At 33.9% G+C, this 16,739-nt stretch overlaps 1 protein-coding gene across 1 annotated transcript in view; it reads right to left on the reverse strand.

Moving 5' to 3' along the window:
* The window catches only part of PKHD1L1 (PKHD1 like 1), a gene marked incomplete at both ends in the record, with an annotated part of 159,996 nt that overhangs the window by 31,342 nt on the left and 111,915 nt on the right, over positions 1 to 16,739 (reverse strand). The window contains 8 exon segments of the mRNA XM_080694743.1: positions 3,045 to 3,135; positions 4,614 to 4,735; positions 6,230 to 6,359; positions 7,411 to 7,514; positions 11,317 to 11,490; positions 12,423 to 12,552; positions 13,455 to 13,573; positions 14,957 to 15,086. Of these exon segments, the coding sequence (XP_080550869.1) occupies positions 3,045 to 3,135; positions 4,614 to 4,735; positions 6,230 to 6,359; positions 7,411 to 7,514; positions 11,317 to 11,490; positions 12,423 to 12,552; positions 13,455 to 13,573; positions 14,957 to 15,086 (1,000 nt within the window).

The raw sequence follows: 16,739 nt of genomic DNA on the forward strand, positions 1-16,739 counted from the left end.
TTTTGTTTTGTTTTGAAATAGAGTCTCATCAAGTTGCTGAGGCTGGCCTGGGACCTGCAATCCTTCTGCCTCAGCCTCCAAAGTCTGAGGATTAAAGACCTGTGCCACCACTCCTGCCATGAGTCACTTCCTTATAAGGCTTTCTCTGACTACCTGATTCAAAATAGCAACTCAGTTACTTTGCGCTAAAATAAAATCTCTTCACTTAATATTTTGTTAATTATTTGTGACTTCTTTCCTCCTTCTAGAATGTAAGCTGCATGAGAGAAGTCACTATGTTGAGTTCATAAATCACCATATTCCTGAGTTTTGAAACAATGCAGAGATAGGTGCTTCTTAAATATTTCTTGAACTGATGTATAGATGATCTTCTAGAATATCAGTTTCCTGGGCACAAAAACATTTTAATGCCTACATCAATCCTCCAAACAGTTTTCATTATGCTATATCCATATATAAAGGTATCACTAGGAATCTCACTAGCATGTACAGGGAAGAGAGGACCTGGAGGGAATCCTCAAGTGCTGTGTGCGTGTACGCTCGTATCATTTTAAACCTCACTATGATGCACAATTACAATGCATCAATAAAAGTATATTAAAAAATAAAAAAGGCTCAGTGCCTACTTCAGTGTTGTTTCAAAATGAAATAATCACATAAGATGCCTTGCAAATACCCTCAGTAGATGGAATTTATGATTAATATATAGCATAATTAAAGTGGATTTTAATGGAAGTTTTACTTCTGTCCAAATCAAATCAATAACCTTATACTTAACTCCCTCCCCAGGCATGCATAAATTGGAGGATTGCCCAGGAAGAACATCACCACCTCCCAGTCCTTAGCACCAGCTGTCTTGCTTGGATCCCTAGCATCTGATTCCCTTCCATCTTCTATTGATTTTCCATCTTCCCAGTCCTCTGGGTTTTATATTTTATTTAGGACCTGGCTGAGTTTGATTGTGTGCCTCCGTTAGAAGATACTTACATTCCTCACCCTGAGCCCACACAAGCCAGCCCCGTGACCAGCATGGCCCCTCCCTGGACCCAGCATAAGTCACCGTCTCCTTCCCAGCATTCCAGCCTCCCATCTGGGGTGGACTGGATAAATCAATGAACATTACAGGAATTTAAGCCATACTTCTTTGATGTTTTATATTTCAATTGTCATAAATACACAGATTTCTTATAAACACTCAATTACTTAGTAATATCAACATGGTAAAGAATCAATTAAATGGCATTACACAGATCAGTAAATATTCATATTTGAAGATCATATTTTGATTTTCATAAAACCATAAAAATAACTTCATAGAAGTTGTAGAGAAATTACATATTTTTAAATGTTTGTGTCAAAGAAAAGCCACTCTAAGTAATGGAAGACTTAAATATTTAATAAGAGTGTATATCAAGAAATCAGTGGAATCTGATGACAAAATTGTTTTATTCTTTCAACATATATTCCACAAAAGGATAAAATCAGCAGGATGTGGTGGCACATGCTTATAATGCCAGTACTTCGGAGGCTGAGACAGGAGAATCACAGGTTTGAGGACAGCCTCAGCAAGTATTTAGACTCATAACCTAGTGAGACCCTGTTTCCAAATAAGAAATAAATTTGGGATGAGGCAGTGTAGCTAGAAGGTAGAATACCTCTGGGTTAAATACCCAGCGCCACCAATACACACACAAAAAAGGATAAAATCAGCTCAACTCTAGTAATTTTTGAATTGACAGAAAAAATTCGGATTCAAACAATCTTAAAATAACTCCCTAAGTAGAATACTAGTAAAAACAAGTGAATCTGATGTTATGTAAATTTTATTAAAACTGCTAGGATATAATACTACATTGGATTTTTTAAACCAACTTTAAAAGTGACATACTCTTTCAGAGAAAGTCTTATCTCATTTAACTTCCTTTATGTTTCTCAAAGGGTAAACCTGAAGCTTTATAGTTAATGTTACTATTTTTGATCTGGTAATAATTCACTCACTTACATGGTTTAAAAATCAAGGAGTTAGGACAAATTGTACAACAATATGTCCCTAGTCACCTTGTTCCAACTCACCTATGATTTTTGTTTTTACACTTTCAGTATTTCTTTATGTAAATACAAATACCATAGACATTCTTATTTTCTTCCACAAAATACCTTATTAAAGGATTATACACAAAACAACATCATATATACCATTCTACTCCTTCCACTTCAGAATATGCAGGAGATTTCTCCACATCATATACAAAGCTCTTCTTCCTTCCTGTTTAGAGGAGCCTAGCATTCCAAAGTTTGGTTCCATGTAACTAGTCTCCCACTAAGGGACACAGGATAATTCTCAGCTGTATGCTAGTACAGATGATGCTGTGATGAATAACATCATCAAATTATTTTGAAAATAATTTTAATAATAATTATTAAAAATTATCAATTACTTAATAGGCAACTAGAAGTGCAAATGATAAGTCCAAGGTAAATGATGTTGATAGATCTGGTCAGATTCCCTCATGTGGCAATTATTCCATTTTTTTCTTTAATAGACCGTGTGTAAATTTTCCTCTTTCTTCACAAGTTTGCCAAAGGAGTGGATGTTAGGCTAGTTCTTGATCTTTACTAATCTAATAGACAGTTATATCAAAGAACTAGATGTCAAAAAACTTTATGTCCTTTGACTTTTACATGTATGCATGTTCTAATACATGGATAATAGGCTTTTATTCTATTAAAGCAGAAGCATTTCTGTGTTTTATCTTTTAAGACAAAGTGATCATGGGACTATGTACTCATTGATTCACTACTAAACAAATTAAGGACTAAAGCAGCTATTGGAGTTTTTAATTTGTTGAAAAAAAACCCCATAGTTTTCCTTAAATACCTATTTTTCTTTAGACCCAATGTTTTTTTTAAAATCATCAGAATTGTTGAGTTCTATTAGTGTCTAGAAGGAATAGCTACCACTGATTAACACATAATGATTATTTATCTCTAACAAATTTGGACAAGTTATTTTCTGGCTTTGGTGATTCTATATTAAAACTTACTGGAGCAAGTTTCACCATCGATGCGGTACCCTGCTCTTCCAAATCCGGCAACTACGTTATTTTGTAAGACTGTGTTGGTTCCTTTATTTATCTAGCAAAATGATAATGAAAATACTGGGTCAGGCTATTACATAATTATAGAATGAGAGCAAGTGTATGACAGCATACTTGTGAAAAACTTTATAGTTACACTTTCAGGAGGCAAAGTTTCATAATTATTCACCCCATTCAAACTTATATCACAAATGAAATATTGAAATTACATTGAATTATTAGTGAAAAACCACTGGCAGGTGTTATATTCTTATTAGGAAACTGTAGTCAAGAGAATTTTAAAAATTTCAGTCACAAAATCCATTAGATGTGGATGAAAATTTTTTGAGTTATCAGCCAACATCTAGAAAGATTAAAAAGATGTCATCACTGTTTTTAGTTATATTTTGTTGATCATTTAATCAATTTATTGAGAAAAAGAAAACTGGGGCAATTAGAGTAAACCACCAGATTCAGTAATGACATTATTACTTAAAATCTGTTGTACTAAAAACCTAGGTTAGCACAAGAGATGAGTAATTACTGAACAATTTCATTTTATGAGCCACAGCTAAGTGAGAGTGAAAGTACAGACCACAGAAGGTTTAGTTATTATGTATCCTGCCAGCAAAACAGTAAAAAACATCAATGATTTAAAGCATATTAAACACCCCTGTGATTCATATAGTCAAACAGAAGTCATAAATGTAAACCACGTGCCTTTTTCTTTCCATAGCTATAGATAGCTTTAGAGATTTGTAAATGACATTTGTTTGCACTGTAACACCTATACATGATGAATAGAGAATATTTTCAACCCCTCTGACCCACTCATTTTCAGCTTTTAGAATTTACCTTAAGGTAATAATTAACAGGTACACAAAGACAAAACTCAGTCCTATCCCATATTTGAAAAAGAACTATTTTTTATTCCCTTTTGCTCCTATGGCGTAGATAAATAAAAACAAGGGGAGGTTGACTCTTGCCGGAACCTCTTTACTCTCTATTTTCTTGCTTGTAATCTCATTCTATATCTAAACAAACACCTGCAGTAATTGAAGAAACTTCATGAGAAATGAAATGGATTCAGTTAGTAACACCAGATAGAGTATACACGAACTCCCATTGAGAGTCACAACAATTTTAGATGAAAAAGGGATTTTTAGAGATGCTATCGTCTATTCTATCATTTTAACTTTCCATTTGAGAGAGGAACTGAGAGTTAAGAAGGAACATGAACAAGACACTTAGTCAACTAGCAGCAAAGAGACCCTGAATTTGAAAAGGAAAAATAACAGTGGGGAAGAAAAGAAATAAGAGAATAAAGTTAGCCAACAGATAGTAACAGGAAAAAAAGTGCCTATCAAAGTTCACAAAATGTTTTTAAAAGTGTATTCACTCCTTCATTTAACTTAAATGCTGCATTAGTTCATCAGTCTCTAAATAAGGAATAAAAAACTTTTGACAATATTTTGAAACCTATAATTTCCATATAAATTGAGATTATAATTTTCCATAATTATACATTTGTTCTACCTCAATTGCTGCATGCCAGAGAGTTGAACTTATATCTTTTCTGTTCTGATAGGTTCCTGGCCAAACTGAAAGTGTAACCAAATTTCCCCGGACTCTGTTGGCATCACCCCATATTCTTATACCTGTAATAAAAAAAGAAGCAGAAGGAAAGAAAAATCCCCCCCCAAATACATACGTTAATTTGCAATCAATACTATCAGATAAATATAAACAACCTTGTGTGATCTTGTGATTAAAAATAATTTTTGTGAAACAATCTTTCTTGTTAGAGCCTGACAAATGATCCTTTTAGATTTTTAAAGTGAATCCTCTGAACTCTTTGATGATGACCTCTACTCCTTCAATACCTGAATTAGCATCTTCTGTGGGAAGGTTGTTAAATAGGGTTCTTTGATTACACTTCAGATTTTAATCAACACATAATTTTATATATACCAAATAAATCTGCATTATGATTTACACTGATATGAAAGAAAAATGTACTTAAAATGTTATATGCATATTTATATATACATTACTAAATAGAATAATATTCATTTGTATATAATCTTCATGATTAATTCATGAGGAGTATTTGAAATGTCATAGTGAGGAGTTAGGTACTGGGTAGGCAGCGAGAGAATGGGACTCTCAGGAGATAAAGGTTAAGCAAAACAAACTGCAGACCCCCTCTAAGAAGGAAGGTAGCTCTGTTGTTCATCAGACAATTAAATGTGGAGGAGAGGAGCCAAGATGTCAGGAACCAAAGATCTGTGTGCACCAACCTTAGACTCATGGGATGTTGCTACGTGTAGACTGGGAAACAAACATGCAGAACAAACAGTGTCATGATTTCAGTGAATTAAGGGCCATAGATGACAAATTAACTAAGTCAAGAAAAACAAGATGAAAAGTGGGACTTTCCTCTTTGATTAACATCTATATAAAGAGGCTTCAGACATCCATAAAGCGCTATGCTTGGCACCAATGTTGTCTACTTTCTTGACATCCTCCCCTGCATAGGTACTTTAACTCTGCTACTCTGTTTGGTGGATGGAGTGGACTCTGGGGAAAGGCGGTGTGCAATCAATGGTACGTGGCCCGGGCTACACTCGGGCAGTGCCAGAAGGCCTTGCTGAACACCGAAAGCCCCCATGGGTGAGCTGCCTCTCCTCTTGCTTACCCCTTTAAAATAAACTCCCTATTTTCACTTTCCTGGTGTCTGTGGATTTCATTCTCTGACTTGGTAGGACAAGGGCCCAATAAGAATCTCAGTATCAATAGCAATTTGAATTATTAGTGGCTACATAAATCATATTAGATTAGAGTCTGGTAATAATTCTTTCCTATTGTAGGACTATACTGTCCAATAGGATAGCCATAGCCTCTTGTGGCTATTTAAATGTAAATTAAGCACAATTAAATATTGTTAAAATTAATAATTCAGTTCCTCAGTGACACTTAGCCACAATTCAAGCCCTCATTAGCCGTGTGTAGCTTAGTGATTACTGTATCATCACAGATAGGGGCTATTTCCATCCTCACAGAAAGATTAGTGGGGCTGCAGGGTGTTAGAATCAACAGATAAGATTATCTCAGAAGGGTCTGCTGTGTGGACCAAAATATTATTATAATACCTTCCCCTACTGTAAAGTGAATGATATTGTCATCTATGTCCAATCCATCTGTACCAAACACACCAATTGCTGGGGAGAAACCATGGTGAAAAGCACAGCCTCGAATGTAAGATGAGCCATGTTCATGAATCTACAAAATAAATTAAAACATATTTTAAAAAATTGAAGTGATTTTTAGTAAATTTTGGTCAATAGTCAATTTCTTTTGTCATAATGAAGATGATTTCCCAATAGTTTTCTTTTTTTTGGTACTGGGAATTGAACCCAAAGGCATTCTATCTCTATGCCTCAAACTCTATTTTTATTGTTTATTTTGAAACAGGGTCTCTTGCAAAAGGCCTCACTAAGTAGCTGAGGCTGGCTGCAAACAACCATCATCCTGTCTCGGCCACCTAAGTACTGGGATTACAAGTGTGCACCACATCTGACCCTAGTCATTTGATCTTGGGAAATTTCCATAATCTTATATTTATAATTAAATAAAGCAAAGAAGAATGCTAATTTAAAGCAGATTTTTCAAATTCCTAAGTGCATTCCAATGCATATATGTTTTCATTGTCACCTATAAAGTGCTACAGTGCCAAAAATTGTTTTTTCAGAAGTTTATTCTATGATGATCATGAATTATTTGTTAGATACAAAAATATACTCTGGCAAGGGTGTCATGATTCATGTGGCTATAGGAATGAGTTAGTGAGCAGGTTAGGGGTCTCCACTTTAAACCTACAACAGTACTTTTTATTTTTACTGAGAAATACACTTTTTCATGTTTTCCATAAGTCATCAGTCCTTTCAGAATAATTATTCTGCTTTTACAGAGACAGATTTATAGATATGCTTATCAATTGAGAAACATAAGCAATATTCACTTTGTATAATAGCAACTGTTATTCTTCGTCATTGCAAAATAGAGATGTGAGCAGTGATTTTAGATCTTCAATTCTGTTACTTTTCTTATGGTTTTTACTTTTCTTATTGTTTTTACTGACCTTAAGTAAATGCACTAAATAAGTGAATTCAACACTGCTTGCTAAATGTTGAAAAGTTAATGGGAAAGATATCCAAGAAATTTTTATTGCATTAGATTATAATTTTATCTATTTGAAGATGTAGCTGCTTTGTTAAGCTAGATGAAAATAAAATACTGTATTATGAACAAATATAAAAATTAAAGTACTAACCTGTCCTAGGTTAAGAAATGTTACAGAATATCTTGGATCTGTGCTATCCCTGAAGCCTTCTTGACCACTGTGATAAAATTCCACATTGCTTATCCTTGCATTTCCTACGGGAGGAGAAGATTAAAAGAAAATTTTCTAAAACAAACAGAATAAAACATTTTTGAAAAGCTGAATAAAACTATTTACAGTTTTCATGGGAACCACATTAGCTTTTCTTTATTTAATCCAGAAGAAGCAGTATCCCGACCCAGTTTTTCCAATTGTCCCTCGTTTCTAGGCAATTTTCTTCCTTATAGCATCCTTTCTCCATAAAATGATAAAATTTTAATTACAGATACAGCATGTGTTTGTTAATATACATTTTTCCTTTGAAGTATCACAGCCTCTTGCAATATATGTTATTTTTTCCCACAAGGACCATTTTTTTCTCCCTTGAGAGTAATATTTTCCTGTTGAGAATGCATGCATAAGTCATGAGATATAATTTTCCTGACATTTCAGTTTTGGTGCTATAAAGAGCTTTTGAGGGCATTATCTTTCAGAATCTCCTTCAGAATATATACTGCTAACTATCTGCTGATCAGTGTGTCATGAGTACCACTGAGGTGATGAAATGATTTTATAGACTGGTAACAATAGCAATAATAACCAACGAGAGATGATTCTGTTGAATGTTGTACTAAAAGGCTTAGCAGGCAGTGTGCAGTTCAATTCTGTAAAGCATCTTATGAGTTAGAAACTATGATTACTCCTCCTATATAAAGGGAAATGTATACAGAGCTGGAAAAAAGGAGTATTAGTAGAGTATTCCTTTTTTCAAAAACTAATCTCTAATAGGATACATTTGAAAAGAATATGTGTACTAGAAGGGAAAAGCCTGTCTTGAAATGTAAGAAATAGTGATTGAATATATGATAGAGAACATAAGATAATAAGATAGAGACAGAGGAAAAATGGTTACTACAGGCTATCTAGGATTACAGTATCCATAGATGTATTTTATTAGTTATATCACAACACAATTTATAGGAGCAATTAAAAGTTGTCATAGGAAGAGAGCTCATAATGAAATTTGAAACCAGACAAATACAGATTAGTATCCAAGATTAAACCAGCATCAACCTTTCAATTATGAATTCTTTCTATTTCTTAGTTTTTTGCTTTTTTTTTTTTTTGGCAGTACTGGGGATGCAACCCAGGGGCATCCTACCTCTGAGCTACACCCCCAGCCCTATTTTGTATTATTTATTTTGAAACAGGGTCTCACTGAGTTGCAAAGGGCCTCACTAAGTAGCTGAGGCTGTCCACGAACCATGATCCTCCTGTCTCAGCCTCCTGAATGCTCGGATTACAAGCATGCACCACCACCTCCAGCTCATTTCTTAGTTTTAAAAGATGGATAATATTTATTTTTATTTTCTTATTTGGTAGTAGGTACTGAACCCAGAGGTGTTATACCACTGAACCACATCCCAAGACGTTTTTTAATTTTACTTTATGACAGGGTCTCACTAAATTCCTGGGGCTGATCTTGAACTTGTAATCCTCTTGTTTCAGCCTCACAAGTAGCTGGGATAACAGGGGTGTGCCACCACACCTGGCAAAAGATAGATAATATCTACACCATAGCATTATGAAAGTTAAATGAGACAATATGTACTACAGGTTCATCACAGTGTCTGTGATCTTGTGTCATAGCCACCATAATCACCACCACCATCATTACCATCAGGTAAGCTTCTGTTGGCAGATTATGACCAATAGATAGAAGTGAAATTGGGATCTTTTTTGCTCAACATTAAGATTTATTAAAATAAGAGCTATTACAAGATGGGATAGGCAATAGTGTGAACAAGAAATAATGTGAATATTGGGGACCTGCTGAAGAAGTTTCAGCCAAGCATGGATGACCTACTCCTGGCTAGACTATGGGATTCAAACATCACCTTCCAATAAGAACAACCAGGGTTGCTAAGAGGAGCCACTGATTCCAAGTTTCAGGAAAAACAATTACAGTAGGCACTTACCATATTATAAATTAAAGATGTAAACGTATTACGTCAGTCAAATGAGGAAAGAAATCAGTTCAATAATGTAGGGGATTGGGAAGAGGAGGTGGGGAAGAGAAAGCCCAGGATTGAGGAAGTAAGCAATTCAAATAAAGTTATATCCATACATGAAGGTATCATTACTAATCTCACTAACATGTTTGGAGAGGAGAAAGGGGAAACGGGGAAAATATGAAGGAAAATTCACCAGGTGCTATGTTGATGTATGTTTGTATCACTTTGAATCTCACTATGAAGAGGTTAATATATATTAATATACAGGGCACCAATAAAAGTATAAATTTTAATAAAATTATTTAGGCATCAATATGAAATTTTTTTTACTGCCTAAAATGGGGTATTTTGAATATCAATACAACTAATAATCACAATGGATTAGAACATCCCAAACATGTTTAAATTCATGAACTCATGATACTATTACTGAAACACAACAAAAACTCCTTGTCTCCTTTGGAGGGTACTTGGAAATCGACTTGTTATTTTGAAAAGTGGCCAATTAGGAAGAGATAATTAGGATTTTTCACCCCTGTATTTTCTATATGAACTGTCCTTAGAGGTCATCAAATATTTGTTTAGGGAAGTTTCTCTTTATAGAAGTAATCTAGATTATAAACAAAGAAGTAATGGCAGAATTAAAGTACCATCTACTTTAAACCTCAGCAGTTCAATAAATCTCGCAATGATCATTGATGGCTACTAACAGCACAAAAGGAGAAACAATAATTCATCACGTGCCTACTCCAGAAAAATACACCAGTGGCTGTGAACAACTCCTGCCTAAAAAATTGAATCCAATTTTGAATGAATCTCTAGTCCTAAAGCCTGTGCACAGGAAATACACAGGAGACAGGAACAAGTTCAATTCCAGGGATGATGTCACTAAATTCCATGTTAATTGAAACTTTATAGGGTAAATCACCCAGCTTCTTTCATAAATCCATTCCTGTGAAAGAGAACTGAATCAAAGGGATTTAAGATTCATAACTAATTGCAATGTACATGTTATTTAGGTCCTGATATAAATAAAGAGAATGTAAAGGAAATAAAAAGAGAAATAGACAACAAGTGAGAGAGGGAGGGCAAATTGGATAACTATCATTTGATGATAAAGGTTAATATCTACATTTCAGATCTGATTTTCAGACATTTTCTAAAAGATCCTTTAGAATTACATACTAAAATATTTCTAGACAAAATAATACATGATTGCTACAGTAGAATGCCGGAGTTGAATAAAGTGGGTGGTGGTATAGATAAAACAAAGTAAATCATTGTTGAAGGTGATGATAGTCACTGAAATTCATTATACTAGCCTGGCGTAGTGGCACATACCTGTAATCCCAGTACTTGGGAAGTTGAGACAGGAAGATCAAAGAGTTTGAAGCCAGCCTTAGCAACTTAGTGAGACCCTGTTTCCAAATAAAACAGTACCTTGGAGACAGAATGTCTCTAGGTTCAATCTCCAATATAAAAAAGAATAAAAAAATTCCATTACATTATTTTCTCTATTTTTGGTATATGGTTGAATTATTTTTTAAAAAAAGCAGATCACCTGTTGTTCTTATTGTAATAATCATTCCTTTTTTAGCAAGAAGCTGGCCTGGTACCTAAGGTCATTATTAGTTTGATTATTATTATTATCTAAGAAGATAAAATGAATAGCTAATAATGTTAGAAATTTGCCTAGAGGAGAATATTTGGATCACATCATCACTCGTAAATTTCTTTCTTCCATGTAATTCTATGAAAAAATGAAAGCTACTTAAGAACTCACTAAAAATAGAAGAGATCATGTTATATTTCATTTAGAATAAATAATAAAATATATACCAACCTTTAAATGTCATCATATTTCCAGTGAATGAACCCACCAGGATACGGGCACCAAAAGAGTCCCTGGACCAACCTGGGTAATCTTCACCCACTATTTTGATGTTTCTACTCAGTATCCCAACATCAGCTGCTAATGTGTAGCTCTGTCCTGTTCCAGGGACATTGTATCTTTCAGCTGCAACACAAAGACCCCTAGATCATTGTCAACCCTGAGAAAAATCTGTGTTTAGTAGTTTCTTTGTAGTTCATAGGCTAATCAATTCCTTATCTGTCAAAAGTCAACATGAATGACTTGATTTGATTTACAGCTTTCACATAGATAAATGGTAGACTGAAATTAAGATACTCTTTTATTTAAACTGAAATGCAACAAAAAATAATTCTATTTGTACCAAAATTATTTTAATCAGCAATTATAATTATTGCTTGAAAAATCTTGAAGGTAGTTCAACCGTTTGGAATTATACATGAAAACACTGTTGTGCAGCAAATGAACTTATTGCAATAAGGAAAAAATGAAGGAAAAAAACACCTTGCCCAAGACCCCGAGGAGATTAGCAACACACAGATATTATTTTCTGTTCTTCCTGTGGCATGTTGCATATCAACCACAATTCTTTATACACATGTGGTAGCATATTAAACAATATCTTCACATTTACAGTTTAATGACCTAAATTACACTTTCCACTTCTAGAAATGTTTTTTCTCTAGCTTACACATATGAGAGAATATTTTTTAGGACCCTTTACTTTCTGAGACTGGCTAACCTGACTTAGCATAATATTCTCTAGTTCCATCCATTTTCCTGCAAATGACATAATTTTGTTCATCTTTATGGCTGAGTAAAGTTTCATTGTTCATATATACACCATCTTTTTGTTATCCACTCATCTAATTTGGCTATTGTGAATTATGTTGTTATAAATACGGATATGTATGCATCATTATGCTATGATAATTTTAATCCTTTTGGAAAGATATTGAGAAGTAGTTTAACTGTGATGTGTTTAATAGAAGAATTATAATTACAAAGTAGAGCACTAAAATATGAACATTTCAGACATTATAATTATGTATCTATTTGGTTAAGGAGGAGCCACTTACCAAGGTGAGTGTAGGAAAGGCTATCATTGAGAATGAGAATTTTGTGACTGTGCAGGATTTTAATGATACTTCTAGTTTCTGTCTGGTGGAAATCATAGCTTGTGGTTGTTATCACAATCTCTTCTCCTTCCTTAGAAAAATTTAAGTGTCAAATGCAAGAACAATTTAAAAACAGTTTTATATTTCTTAGTAACAATTATTAAATAATTCTAACTTAACTTGTATCTGATTAGCAATAATGATATTATCAGAAAGAATAAACTGTACATTTAGGTATTTAAAGATAAATATGCTATGATTGATATAAAGAATTCTAAATGAACAATTTGCCATTTATATTCTACCAAAATCTCTCACTTACATAGGCATTATTTGCATATCCTTGGGTTTCAAAATTTCCTTCTTTCCAAATATTTAACATGTAAAAATCACAAGTCAGAAGGCGGGAGGTTGCCAAAATAGTGTTAAGATGTATTAAAAAAATTTCATTGTCTCTTTTGCAAGATTTTGTAATAAAAATTATTTAAATAAAAACTTTCATATTTTTTATCTAATACAGATATACACATACAAATAATGTTATTTGCAAAATTTGAAAGTTGAGACCACAATTTTTAAATGCCTGCAATAGGTTATCCCTTATAAGGTCATTGTAAAATATTCATTTCTTTATGGATGCCTATAATTCCAGTATTTGGGAGACTGAGACAGGAGGACTGTAGGTTCAAGGCTAGTCTTAGCAACTTAGTAAGGCCAGTCTCAGCAACTTAGTGAGACCCTGTTTCCAAATAAAAAATAAAATAGGGTTGGGGTATAGCTCAGGGGTAGACTGTCCCTAGGTTCAATCCTGTATATGTGTGTGCATGTGTGTGTATACTTACATTATATACAATACAGTATATAATATATGCATACATTATATATACTCTAGCTAGTCACATGAGAAAATAAGTGCTCATGAGAACAGAGAAAAAACACTTTTAAGTGGACCACCTGTGTATAAGTATTTTATGCCTACAATATTTTCCTTACCTGCCAATCTACAGCATCAGTCAAAGAAAGGACTTTGGAACCTGCCTCTGCAGTTTCTGACAGCTTTGTTTTATATATTGAACGTGGAATTCCATGAAGATCCAGCTCACCAAACACCCCTGAAAAAGAAAATCATTCTATTTACTCACCACCCAGTATTGAGTTAGGAGCTGGTATAAAATGAAACTACTCACTAGTATATTTTAAAGTGATTGAACATTTAAGGAAGAAAAGGACAAATTGAGGTTAACCATTTAGGGTTGTGAAAGAAGGCTAACGATCTTTGACCACTTCTAATAATCTGGTCCAAATCTTTGCACATAGATAAGGATGAATAAGCATATTTGCCACAACAATGTTTGGAACTATTAGAAAACTGGAATTAAACCAAGTGTACATTAATATGGGAAGGATGAAGTGAATTTTACTACATTAGTTCTGGTGAGTAATATTCTATAAAAAGATGAATCTTGTCTACAAGTATTGATGTGAAAAGATGCTTATAATATGTTAGCTGAAAATAAAATTTCATAAAATATATTTAGCTTGGTTATGTTTTAAAAGAAGTAACAGTATAATTACCACAAATTACCATATGCAATAAAAATATGGGTATAGACAAAAAGACAAGGGACGACACAAAAATGTTTCACTAATGCTAGTTTCCTCAAGGGGGGTAGAATTGTAAAAGACACATTTTTGTTAATAATTTTCCTGATATTGATCTGTGTTTTTGAAGAGTTATTTTTGAAACAGAAAAATTTAAGATTGAGTTTGCCTGTCTCTGGACATTTGTTAGTGGAAAACTGACCAATTCATCAAGAAAAATTCTTAAATCCCTATGAGTTTCTGAGACTAGGTACCAATGTTAGGAATTGTATAGTAGGGCAATTGTAGTACATGCTTATCTGTGTCTTCTACATAAATATTAATTAGTATTAGTAAAAGAAGTTATTAATTGTGACCAAATTAACTCATTCAGGTCCTTTGCTTTCTAGGCTTGAACAGAAATATGCTCAGTATGTCAATGTACTCGGGAAAGGCAAGTTCAGCCACAGATGTGACTGTATAATTCAGAGTAGATTCCACTGATCCACAGGTTATTTATTAATGCTGTAGTCACAACAGTGTGTAAGAAAGTGGACTTTTAGGGGAAAAGCACTAAAATGTAAAAAGTATTGTTATTTATATAAAAGAAAGATTATGAAGAAAACCAGACCAGAGAAATAATATTCATATGAACAATATTCACATGCATATGCAGAAACTTGTCAAATTTAGTTTTGTGAGAAATCAATCATATTTTGGGTTAACATGCATCTATTTCTATCTGGTGCAATGTGACACCATTTAATTGAAAAATCTGCTCTTTTTAATGACCTTTTATAAATAAATGTCTATAATAGTTCCTGATACCACCATGAACTATATTCATTGGTGTTGTGTATATGAAGTAGAATCTCAGAACAGGCATGACACTTTTGGTATCTGGGGACACATACCTAAGACCTTTGACCCTTGATTTGGTCCTTCAGGAAGAGCCCATTCTGGTGTAGAATGATTTCCACGAAGGGCAATCTGTAATTCTCCTTTAAAAGGGTTATCTTCCCAGCCACCAATCAAGCGACCTCCCTGCAGTGAAGCAGAAGATTGTTCATGCTTTAAACTTAAGCAGAAAAAAATATAACCATAAAAAAGGTATTCAGAAGTCACTGGCAGTCTCCCTGAGTAAAAATGAATGTACTTTGTTATATTGTAACTTGCCAGGTGTGGTGGCCCATGCTTGTAATCCCAGTACTTGGAGGTTGAGACAGGAGCATCACAGGTTTGTCACCAGCTTCAGCTACTTAGTGAGCCCCTCTGCAACTTAATAAGACCTTGTTTCAAAAAAAGAGGGCTGGGGGTATAGCTTGGATGTGGAAGGCCCCTGGATTCAATTCTCAGTAACACACACACACACACACACACACACACACACACACACACATATTTATTTATTTATAAATAATTTATAAGTAAATATATTGTAACCTAAAGTGGCTTCAATTTTACCTATTCACCTTGGGATAGGAAGTATAAATTATTTTTTAAATTCAGCATCTTCTTACTGTCAGAATTAGATCTAAAACTATGATCTCCTAAGAAATAAAACATTGGAGTTTAAGTAGGCCACACAGTATTTGAATATAATATGTCATATACGAAGTATATGTAACTTCACATTTACATCTAAGGTATATCATTTATAAGCCATCATTATTAATAATAGTTATTAAATGCTTATTGATCCAATGTCTCACATAACATGTAAAGGTCCACATATATTAACTACATTGTTTAACCTCTAAATTCATGAATTAGTATTTTTATTCCTGTTTCATAGGTGAAAAACTGATGCTGGAAGAGGTCAAGTAACCTACCTGAGGTTACCCAGCTAACAATGAAATAGGAGTTCAATTGTAGTTTTACTCCACCTCAAATCCCATCCATATGACCAAATATTATACCTTTAAGACAGCACTGAGTAGGTTTATGGCTTTATTTTTTTCCCAAAGAAAATATACCAAACATTTATTTTTTAATGATGCTTATGGGTTTTTGGTCAGACAATTCTTTTTCATGAACAACAGTAAATAACAGAAAATTAAGCTATTACATGTTTAAGACCCTATGAGACTTAAGAAAGAATGAAGCGATTATTCCAAACATCTGAAACATGTTTATTAGTCTGCTCTTACTTTCATAATTCCATCTAAACCCATTTTTTAAAATAAATGTGGTTTTCTTTCTTTTTTCTTTTTTTCTTTTTTGCAATACTGGGAATGGAACCCAGGGGCATTCTACTTCCTAGCTACACCCCCAGCCTTATTTTTTATTCTTTATTTTGAAACAGGGTCTCACTTAGTTGCAAAGGGCCTCACTAAGTAGCTGAGGCTGTCCTCGAATCAGGATCCTCCTGTCTCAACCTCCACAATGCTGAAATTACAAGCAGGAGCCACTATGTCCAGCTTTGCTTTCTTTTTCTTTTCTTTTCTTTTCTTTTCTTTTTTTCTTTTTCTTTTTCTTTTTCTTTTGCAGGTCTGGGGATGGAACCCAGGGAGCTACACTCCCTTACCCTATGTTTTATTCTTTATTTTGAAAAAAAAATTTTTTGTGTGGTACTAGGGTTCCTGGAAGCCCTTCTACCTCTGGGCTGCACTCCCAGACCTATTTTGTATACTTTTTAAAATTTATTTGGAAACAAGGTCTCTTAAGCCAGCGTGGCTGGCTTTGAACCTGCGCGAT

Source organism: Muscardinus avellanarius (assembly GCF_963383645.1).
Source record: "Muscardinus avellanarius genome assembly, chromosome: 4".
NCBI lineage: Eukaryota > Metazoa > Chordata > Mammalia > Rodentia > Gliridae > Muscardinus > Muscardinus avellanarius.